This window comes from Bison bison, unplaced genomic scaffold (assembly GCF_000754665.1).
Source record: "Bison bison bison isolate TAMUID 2011002044 unplaced genomic scaffold, Bison_UMD1.0 scf7180017864317, whole genome shotgun sequence".
Taxonomy (NCBI): domain Eukaryota; kingdom Metazoa; phylum Chordata; class Mammalia; order Artiodactyla; family Bovidae; genus Bison; species Bison bison.
In genome coordinates this window covers 4,068,252-4,079,400 of record NW_011494889.1, presented here as the reverse complement: position 1 = coordinate 4,079,400, position 11,149 = coordinate 4,068,252, and the positions used below count along the sequence as shown (strand labels likewise).

General features: G+C 37.8%; 1 protein-coding gene across 1 annotated transcript in view; it reads left to right on the top strand.

The window, feature by feature from the left end:
* Window positions 1-11,149, top strand: part of ACBD3 (acyl-CoA binding domain containing 3) — a gene marked incomplete at its 5' end in the record, with an annotated part of 37,770 nt that overhangs the window by 10,597 nt on the left and 16,024 nt on the right. The window contains 2 exons of the mRNA XM_010852938.1: window positions 9,273-9,414; window positions 10,122-10,262. Of these exons, the coding sequence (XP_010851240.1) occupies window positions 9,273-9,414; window positions 10,122-10,262 (283 nt within the window). The remainder of the gene's footprint in view (window positions 1-9,272; window positions 9,415-10,121; window positions 10,263-11,149) is intronic.

Below are 11,149 nucleotides of genomic sequence, written 5' to 3'. Positions count from 1 at the left end.
ACTGAGTACAGCAGCTTTCACAGCATCATCTTTCAGGGTTTGGAAGAGCTCAACTGGAATTCCATCACCTCCACTAGCTTTGTTTGTAGTGATGCTTTCTAAGGCCCACTTGACTTCACATTCCAGGATGTCTGGCTCTAGGTCAGTGATCACACCATCGTGATTATCTGGGTCGTGAAGATCTTTTTTGTACAGTTTTTCTGTATATTCTTGCCACCTCTTCTTAATATCTTCTGCTTCTGTTAGGTCCCTACCATTTCTGTCCTTTATTGAGCCCATTAGCCTTTGACTGTGTGGATCACAATAAACTGGAAAATTCTGAAAGAGATGGGAATACCAGACCGCCTGATCTGCCTCTTGAGAAATTTGTATGCAGGTCAGACTTTTTCTGGGCTCCAAAATCACTGCAGATGGTGACTGCAGCCATGAAATTAAAAGACACTTACTCCTTGGAAGGAAAGTTATGACCAACCTAGATAGCATATTCAAAAGCAGAGACATTACTTTGCCAACAAAGGTTCGTCTAGTCAAGGCTATGGTTTTTCCTGTGGTCATGTATGGATGTGAGAGTTGGACTGTGAAGAAGGCTGAGTGCCGAAGAATTGATGCTTTTGAACTGTGGCGTTGGAGAAGACTCTTGAGAGTCCCTTGGACTGCAAGGAGATCCAACCAGTCCATTCTGAAGGAGATCAGCCCTGGGATTTCTTTGGAAGGAATGATGCTAAAGCTGAAACTCCAGTACTTTGGCCACCTCATGTGAAGAGTTGACTCATTGGAAAAGACTCTGATGCTGGGAGGGATTGGGGGCAGGAGGAGAAGGGGACAACAGAGGATGAGATGGCTGGATGGCATCACTGACTCGATGGATGTGAATCTGAGTGAAGTCCGGGAGTTGGTGATGGACAGGGAGGCCTGGCATGCTGCGATTCTTGGGGTCGCAAAGAGTCAGACGTGACTGAGCGACTGATCTGATCTGATCTGATCTTGCATGAAATGTTCCACTGGAATCTCTAATTTTCTTGAGGCCATCTCTAGTCTTTCCCATTCTATTGTTTTCCTCTATTTCTTTGCTTTGATCGCCGAGGAAGGCTTTCTTATCTCTCCTTGCTGTTCTTTGGAACTCTGCATTCAAATGGGTATATCTTTCCTTTTCTCCTTTGTTTTTCCCTTCCTTTCTTTTCACAGCTATTTGTAAGGCCTCCTCAGACAGGCATTTTGCTTTTTTGCATCTCTTTTTCTTGGGGATGGTCTTGATTCCTGTCTCTTGTACAATGCCACAAACCTCCATCCATAGTTTATCAGGCAGTCTTGTCTATCAGATCTAGTCCCTTAAATCTGTTTCTTACTTCTACTGTATAGTCATAACGGATTTTCAGTAAAGGGTTAGATATAAATATTTTAGACCTTAAGGACCGTATATGGTCTGTCTTCATATTCTTTGTTTTTTGTTTGTCTGTTTCTGCTTGTTTTTAAAAGATTAAAAAAAAAAATTCTTAGCTCACAGGTCTTAAAAAAACGGTTGTGCGGGGGGGGCGGGGAGAACGATGGCTGAGTATGACTTACTACTAGTTAAAGCGGATGTTACCCAAACCAGTGGGAAAAAGTTAAAGATAAATGAATTTAAACAACTTTGGGCAGAGTTGGTCTAGTCTGCCAATCCCTGCTTTAGTCTGTATCCTTTAGGTAAAATAGATTTTTAACCTGACTTTTGGTCTTCAATCTTATTGAAAATAAACTTTTTTTAATATAATTATCACTGGACAGATGCTAACACGTGATCCCTTTTAGTCCATTTGATTGAGAATGGCCAGCTTTGTACTCAACTTCTCCAGGTAGTAGAAGTAGTCATTTTCTGCTTTTCATTGGTGTGTTTTCACACCCTTGCATCTGAACAATAGCTCTGCAGCTTCTTTCCAGCATAATTTATATTTGTCTTTTTGGTTGCCATAGAAGGCGGTTTTCCAGATTGATTGGATTGACTCTATAAATGCAGGGACCAAGGGAAATGGCTCTCTTCCTTAATGGCAGGACTGAAGAGCTTTCCTTTAGGACTGTGGCCCTGACTATAAAGATTTTTGAGTTTCAGCAAGACTTTTTCTGTCTATGCAGTTACGGTAGTAACTTCTTTTCTGCTATGTTTAATGCCTTTGGAACCAAAAATAATTTGGGAAAGAGAATTCCCTGGCGGTCCAATGGTTAGGATGTGGCGTTTTCACTGGTCAGGGAACTAAGATCTCACAAGCCTGAGGGCACAGACAAATTTAAAATAAAAGTAATAATAAAATATAGTTAAAAAGTAATTCAAGAGAAAATTATTTTCATCTAATGTAGAAAAACTAAATAAACCCTCCTAGTGTGCGAACTCGAGCCATCTGAAGAGTGAAAGAGAAGTAATTTTTTTGTAACACTATAATAGTCTGCCTAATGATACTGATCTGGGGGGGGTTCACTTTCTGTACTCTTTGAGGTTTAGAATGTCAACATGATGTGGGTTGTCCTATACTAAAGGTGGTTGGGATCCTTGGTGTATCCTCCTGGGTTTTGTGTAGTTCTCAGGAGAAAATAAATGCTCTGTTACTCTCATCCTAAAGGCTGAAAGATTAAGTTCCCTTCACTTTTTAAAAATGTTTGCTATAAAAGGAAGAAAGCATATGTGTATTTGATATAAAAGTACATATGCATATTGGAAATCAGAAAATAAAAGTGAGAGAAGAAAAAAAAATCTGTAATCCGATCTCTTAGGAATAAGTGTTAACTTTTGGTATGTTTCCCCCATGGCTGGGCTTCCCTGGTGGCTTAGCATTAAAAAAAAAAAAAAAAAAGAATCTGCCTGCAATGCAGGAGCAATAGGAAACACAGGTTTGAGCCCTGGGTAAGGAAGATCCCCTGGAGAAGGGCATGGCAGCCCACTCCAGTACTTTTGCCTGGAGCATCCCATGGGCAGAGGAGCCTGGCAGGATACAGTCCATAGGGTCTCTAAGAGTTGGACACGACTGAAGCAACTTTGTAAATTTTGGGGACTAATCCCTTATCGTTCATATAGTTGCTTATAGTAGTCTCTTAGGATCCTTGGTATTTCTGTGGAGTCAGTTGTAACTTCTCCTTTTTCATTTCTAATGTTATTGATTTGAATTCTCTCCCTTTTTTTCTTGATGAGTCTAGCTAAAGGTTTATCAATTTTGTTTGTCATTTCAGAGAATCAAATAAGAGGGGAAAAAAAGAAAAATTAGCAAATGTATAAAGATTCTGTGGAAATGCCAGTAAAATTCATAAGAATGGATGTACTGTTTTATTCTCACAAAGATTGACCTTTACAGTCAGTTTCTTCTTTAGAGAGATTTCTTGGGCATGGTTTTGCTGTGGTGAGTGTCTATTAACAAAGCTTGTGCTTAGCACTGGCTTTCATGGTGGTGAGCAAATTTGAGTGCTTGACCAGAACTTACACTTAAAAACATATTCCTTTTTTGAAAAATCCTTTATGGATTGGCAGTATATTCTTAATCCTGTCTGGCATATAAAGGGCAGATATTAAAATGACATCTAAATATCCTGAAACCCCCCCTCCCTCTGTTGATGAGTCATCTTTTAGGGTCACGGTTAGACTAACACCTGCTGAAAAATGGGTACAGTTTCCTTGTTGACTCACCCTCTGCTAGTTTGCACTGCCGAATACTTGAAGTAAAGGAGCAGATTTATGGTAAGAAATGGACCCTCTCTCCATTAAAGTAACTTTATAGTAGTCATCTTTTTTAAAAATATGTACTTTTAATTTTGATTTTATTTTTGGCTGTGCTGGGTCTGCGTTGCTTTTCTCTATTTATGGAGAGCAAGAGCTACTCTCTAGTTGCTGTTTCTCATTGCAGTGGCTTCTGTTGTTGCAGAGCAGGGGGCCTAGGGCACGTGGGCTTCAGTAGTTGTGGCTCCTGGGCTCTAGAGCATGGGCTTTAATAGTTGGGGCACACTCACTCAGTTGCTTTGCAGCGTTTGGGATCTTCCCAGATCAGGAATTGGACCCATGTCTCCTGCATTGGCGGGCAGATTCTTTACCACTAAGCCACCAGGAAAGCCCTAAAATACTTTTTTTCATACCCACTAGTCTTATCTGTTAGCTTCAGATCATCTCCCTGAAGCAAATGATTCGTGTGTGTATTTGAAAATTGCTATATTACATGACTGATCAGAAAAGTGGTCTTCCAGTGAATAAAGTTTCCATTTGATGTTATCTTTATTGATTTTTATCTTTATCTTTATTGAAGGGGTCAAAGCAACCACTTTAATAGAATTTAGGTGTTTGTTTGTTTGTTTTTTTAAAGGAAAAACAAAATCTCAGGGATCCTGATGGAACAAAGCAGAGAGTCTGCCCTTGAGGGTATGCTGTCTACCCTTACTGTTTCTCAGGCTCACTATATCTTCTTTTTTTATCTCGACTCACCAGCAGCATATTTTTCTTTTATAAGGCTCAAGATAACATGAACAGTTAAGTTGGCACCTGTTTGGTTTATCTTTCATCTCATAAGCTAAGATCAAGGTTGGAGCTGTTTTTCAAATCATCACTTTTGGGGAATGTGAGAAGAAAGTTGTCTGGGCTATGTTTCTCTGAGGCGTAATTAGCATAAGAAAACTTTTGGTGACTAATATGTACAAAATTAAGGTAGATGCTAGAAGAAGCTTATAAGCATCTTGAAAATTGAAAAAGACTTTTTGGTAAAAAGTTGCCACTATTTCACATTTTTTTAACACTGTTATCTTAGAATACAGAGTTCTGGCAGGCTAATTTTGTTAAAAAGAAAGATGTATATGTGTAATCACCCATTTTTACATAGTTGTAAACATAAAATTATTTTTTAGTATCTGTTTTTATGCTGCTAGTTTTCATTAATACATCATAAGTATTCTCTGAAATGATATATAGCCCTTATATTGTCATTTTAAATAGCTGTATAATCTATTCAGCAGATTACTGTAATTTAAGTATTGTGTTATTGTTGAATAATTAGATTTTAAATAATGCAGCAGTTAACAGGTGTAACACCGTTTTTAAGATAATTTTTCAAGGCAGTATTTAGAAAAGAATTTATTAGACTTGTTGGTTTTTACATGAGAGATAATGTAAAGATGTATTTTGGTTTTCTAAACTCATCTGTTTTGCTCAATTTTTATTATATATTACGTTGAAATTAAACCAATAAATTGGTCCAACCTAAACAGTTGAAACAAGTCATGTTATTACCTTTCTGACATTTTTTCCTAAACACTAAAATAATTGTTTATCTCAGTATAATTTTTAATAATTTGTTTGCAGTGTATTTATACCTGAAATAATACACCTAGACACAATTATATACTGGATTGCCAAGTTACACATTTTTAATTGAGCTCAGTGGTTTGTAAACTCCAGGAGGCTGATGAATCCTGGTGTCTCAGTCAGTTCAGTTCAGTCGCTCAGTCGTGTCCAACTCTTTGCGACTCCGTTAATCGCAGCAAGCCAGGCCACCCTGTCCATCACCAACGCCCGGAGTTCACTCAGATTGACGTCCATCAAGTCGGTGATTCCATCCATACATGTCATCCTCTGTCGTCCCTTTCTCCTCCTGCCCCCAATCCCTCCCAGCATCAGGGTCTTTTCCAATGAGTCAACTCTTCACATGAGGTGGCCAAAGTATTGGAGTTTCAGCTTTAGCATCATTCCTTCCAAAGAAATCCCAGAGCTGATCTCCTTCAGAGTGGACTGGTTGGATCTCCTTGCAGTCCAAGGGACTCTCAAGAGTCTTCTCCAACACCACACCTCAAAAGCATCAATTCTTCGGCGCTCAGCTTTCTTCACAGCCCAACTCTCACATCCATACATGACTACTGGAAAAACCATAGCCTTGACTAGATGGACCTTTGTTGGCAAAGTAATGTCTCTGCTTTTGAATATGCTATCTAGGTTGGTCATAACTTTCCTTCCAAGGAGTAAGTGTCTTTTAATTTCATGGCTGAAGTCACCATCTGCAGTGATTTTGGAGCCCCCCAAAATAAAGTCTGACACTGTTTCCACTGTTTCCCCATCTATTTCCCATCTATTTCTATTTCCTATGATTTGTATGCAAGGGCTCAATAAATATTTACTAAGTTGAATGAATGAATATACAAAAGGTCTTATAGTGTTCATAATTGAAACAGACTTCTAAGAGTTAGATTTTAAAATGGGAACTGCCTTTTAGTTGGTATATATAGACCTTTGCATAATCCTTTTCTAAAAGCTTTAGAGGAAGTTCCTACTTCTGGTGCTAATTGTTTAGTGATACTGTTTGCTCAGTAACAAAGACAGATGGCAGGTCCACAGGTTTCTGAGTTGTTACAATTTTTATTAAATATAGATAAGGTCAGTGCCACAGTTTTGTCTTTTTTCAAGTATTGATGAGTTCTTATTGAAAAAAATTCAGATTGAAGTATATGTATGTGTAATTATATAGAAGTACAACCAGTCCATTCTAAAGGAGATCAGTCCTGGGTGTTCTTTGGAAGGAATGATGCTAAAGCTGAAACTCTAGTACTTTGGCCACTTCATGCGAAGAGTTGACTCATTGGAAAAGACTCTGATGCTGGTAGGGATTGGGGGAAGGAGGAGAAGGGGACGACAGAGGATGAGATGGCTGGATGGCATCACTGACTCGATGGACGTGAGTATGGGTGAACTCCGGGCGTTGGTGATGGACAGGGAAGCCTGGCGCGCTGCCATTCATGGGGTCGCAAAGAGTCGGACACGACTGAGTGACTGAACTGAACTGAACATAGACATAATTCTTTTCAGTCCCCACTGTCTTTAACAGTTTGGTTTGTTCTTCTGAGTATTTTCCTTTGAAAGATTAAAATATTTCTAGTTTTAAGGTCTCTGATCACTACTCCTCATCTTAGCCCTCTCCCACTTTCTCATTCTCATCTTTTTAGTGTGACTCTATCTAGATCTTTTTCTTTGCATTTACATGCATGTAAATGTACCCATAGAATATATATGTGAGTGTGCTACATGCTGTATTTCATCAATTCTAAGACTTACTATTATGTACTGTAAAGAAAGAAAAACTGCCAGTTACAACTATAAAATACAATAGATGTAAAAACTAATGTGATTTTAGAGATGTTAAAGTGTAGGTTGGGGGAGTACTTAGAACTGAAGATAATATATTTTGTGCTGTATGATTGTATATAATTTTCTGCAGCTTGCTTTTTTCATTTAACTGTATTTCCTTTGTGCTCAATCACTAAGTTGTGTCTGACTCTGCGGCCCTGCAGACTCTAGCCCACCAGGCTCCTCTATCCTGGATTTCTCTAGGCAAGAATACTGGAGTGGGTTGCCAGCCTTTCAAATTATATGTAATCTCCTATGCATATATCTCTTATTAAAAATGCTCGATATAAAAAATTTTTGAACTTATTTTAAAAAACGATTGCTGAACATTTTTAATATTTGAAAAAGATGTTAAGTGGTGCACTAGTTTGTGTGTGCCTTACTGTTGCTTGACATTGGTTTCTCTTTAGTAATTTTTTTTTAATTGGTTTACTCTTTGTAGTAATTTTAACATAAGTAAAGCTATTTCCTTTACTTACTTCATTTATTCCATAGACTGTGCCACATTATTTAGCTGTTTCCTTATTGATGAACTTTTAAGTTGTTTACAGTAATAAGAAAAGAGTGCTGCAATGAAAATCCTTCTGTGTCCACCTCCTTCCGTGTGTTTGGGAATGCTTATCAAGAGTAGGTGATGAGAATTGGGATTACTGGACCCTAGGGCATCTATATTTACAATTTTGGAATATATTGCCTCATTCCCCTGTAAGATAACTGACAATTTATACTTTCAACATTAGTGTATTGAGAATGGATACCTGTTTGTCCTGTTCTTACCAACTCTTGATGACCTAACTTTTTTGACCTATCTGGTGGTAGACAGCATCCTGAGTATCTAATGGTTTTGGTTTCCATTTCCTTGACTAGTGAAATTGAGTGTCTTGTGATGCTTGTATTTTTTTTTTTCCTCCTGTTACGATTCCTTGGACAGGATATGAACTATTCGTTAAACCATATTCTTCTCTTATCATGAGTAATTTTCTTTTGGTGACTGCTCTGTACATGGATAAAATTTGTAGCCAATAGACACTACTTTTAATCTCCTTTTTTGTTTTAAAATGTGGTAGTCTCTTATCATTAGAACCAACCAGTAACTAACACTCCATTCATCAAAGAAGTAGGATTTCCTATTTTGTCAGCACCCAGTTTCATATGCTTTTAAGTGTTCCCAGTGGTAGTTAAGTCTCTGTGGGTCATACTGGCTTCACTGTAATTGCCCATTGGCAACCTGCCAGAGCAGAGGAAAGATCCAACAGTTATTACCATTAATACTGTCCTGTTACCTCTGAAGTAGAAAAGACTCTTTATTGATAAACAGACTAAGAGTTTAAATGGTCCTATAGCTAGGAAGTCCTATAGCTGCTGCTGCTAAGTCGCTTCAGTCGTGTCCGACTCTGTGTGACCCCATAGATGGCAGCCCACCAGGCTTCCCCCATCCCTGGGATTCTCCAGGCAAGAACACTGGAGTGGGTTGCCATTTCCTTCCCCAATGCATGAAAGTGAAAGGTGAAAGTAAAGTCGCTCAGTAGTGTCCGACTCTTTGCGATCCCATGGACTGCAGCCCACCAGGCTCCTCCGTCCATGGGATTTTCCAGGCAAGAGTACTGGAGTGGGGTGCCATTGTCTGAGATGTCTGATTCCAAAGTCCTTTCCACTGCATCGTACTGTTTCAGTGGGATGGATACATTTTGAATATAGCCTTTCAAATAATATGTAATCTCCTATGCATATATCTCTTATTTAAAATGCTTGATATAGAAATTTTTGAACTTATTTTAAACGATTGCTGAACATTTTTAATATTTGAAAAAGATGTTAAGTGGTGCACTAGTGTGTGTGTGTGTGCCTTACTGTTGCTTGACATTGGTTTCTCTTTAGTAGTTTTTTTTTAATTGATTTACTCTTTGTAGTAATTTTAACATAAATATTAGTATTTAACTTTATTTTAAAAAATTAACTCAGCATGAAGTTTTTTTATCTTGGCTTTGATTATTAAAATTTAGTACTTGAAATAAAAATCTTCCTACAGTGGTTTTTATAGGCAATGTAAATTTCACAGGTAATTTGTGATATACCTTATACCAGAATTTCAACATACAGTGCTGAAAATGTTATATTTTGCCAGTGCTAATTGTTTTTGTGTTTATTTTTGTTACAGAAAAAGATGGCAAAGCATTTCATCCAACTTATGAAGAAAAACTGAAACTTGTGGCACTGCATAAGCAGGTTCTTATGGGCCCATATAATCCAGACACTTGTCCTGAGGTTGGATTCTTTGATGTGTTGGGGAATGACAGGAGGTAACAGTGTTTTATTGTGTAATGAATTTAATGAGTGAGTGCGTGCTAAGTTGCGACTCTTTATGATCCTGTAGCCCCCCAGGCTCCTCTGTCGGTGGAATTCTCCAGGCAGGAATATTGGAGTGGAGAGAAGGATACGGAGTGAATTGGTTCAGATGTAAATAGCTGGCTCATTAGCTTTAGAATAAGAGCTAAGCAAACATTTTTGCTTGCAGCTTCTGGAGTCGTCAGATGTTTATCTGTTTTTGGTTTGGAGATGTTTGGGGCTAAATATTGTGAAAGATGTTTACTCATCTGATTATGAACATAAAACAGCTTCATTTGATTCTTCCAAAATAATATTACAACAGCAATTTACAGTATAGTAGTTGATTCCCTTGTTGGGACACGTACAGAGTTGTGACAGGAAAGAATATATTAAGCATTTTATTCAATTAAGGCTAACTATAAGAAAAGTAGAACTTTGATACCCTTTTACTGGTTATGGAAATTATCAGCAATGCAGTTAAATTATGGTGTAAGTTTGGTTTGTACGTAGGCTATTTAGTTTAGTAAACCAGCCCATACGTGTTGAAGTTTTGAATCTGTATAGTCGAGTCATTCTTCATTTTAGTTATAATTGAGACTTGTTTATATTTAGGTTTAAATGAAATCAAATTTTTTACTCTTTTAAGAGTAGCAAGTAACTTTCTTGTTGTTCTTTACAGGAGAGAATGGGCAGCCCTGGGAAACATGTCTAAAGAGGATGCCATGGTAGAGTTCGTCAAGCTCCTGAATAGGTGTTGCCATCTCTTTTCCACATATGTTGCATCCCACAAAATAGAGAAGGAAGAGCAAGAAAAAAAAAGGTGAAGTTTGAGAGCACAGAATACTAGATCCTTGTGCAGCCTATCTGCTGCATAGTATCCTGATGCGCCTGCTTTATGGAGTGTCTGTTCTCAGTCAGCTATCTTAACATCCATTGGATCCCCGCTTTTTATGGCAGTTGCTCAAAACTTTCTGATGTGAGCAGGTGCTTTTATTATGAGTTTTGAGGGTTTACTGCTTCCGTCTGACTATACCTTTATACATTCATCATGGCAGCATTCCTTTTGTGTTACTGCACTAAGTTTCTGAGCAAACACAGTAAGCTCAGCCACCCCTCCTCCTTACCCTCTGGTCTCTCACACCCTTTGCTGCTGCCTCTCTTGTTTTTCTACAATATTCATACTCTATATCATGGTTATCAGCTATGCTACATGGTATGCCTTATTTAGGCATTACATATTGGCTGTGGCTTCCAGGTAGCTCATTAATTACTTCCAGAGGTTGCAGGGGGTGCTATTGAATGCACTGTTTATGCTTATAGGATTTTCTGTCATGATTGTGAATTCAGCAGAATTATAGTTAAACTTTATTTTCAAGAACAATCTGAAATTTCTGGATAATGAAAATAATGCTATAAAGGCATCTGAAACAGTTCTTTGCTGAAAAAGACAAAATTTTGAAAAGGTAAAATTATGAAGTTTCCTGAAAAATGCCAGAAAGTCATAGAATAAAATGGTGAGTACGTTGTTCCAAAAATTCGATATTAAAAGAAAAAAATGAGATATCATTTTATAGCAGTCACTGTGAGAACATCCTGAAATGAACATATTCATATACTGTTGTTTGTAGTGAATATAAATATTTACAAATAATTGCAAATAATTACAAACTTTTTAGGGGACAATTTGTAGAATTTATTAAAAGTTCA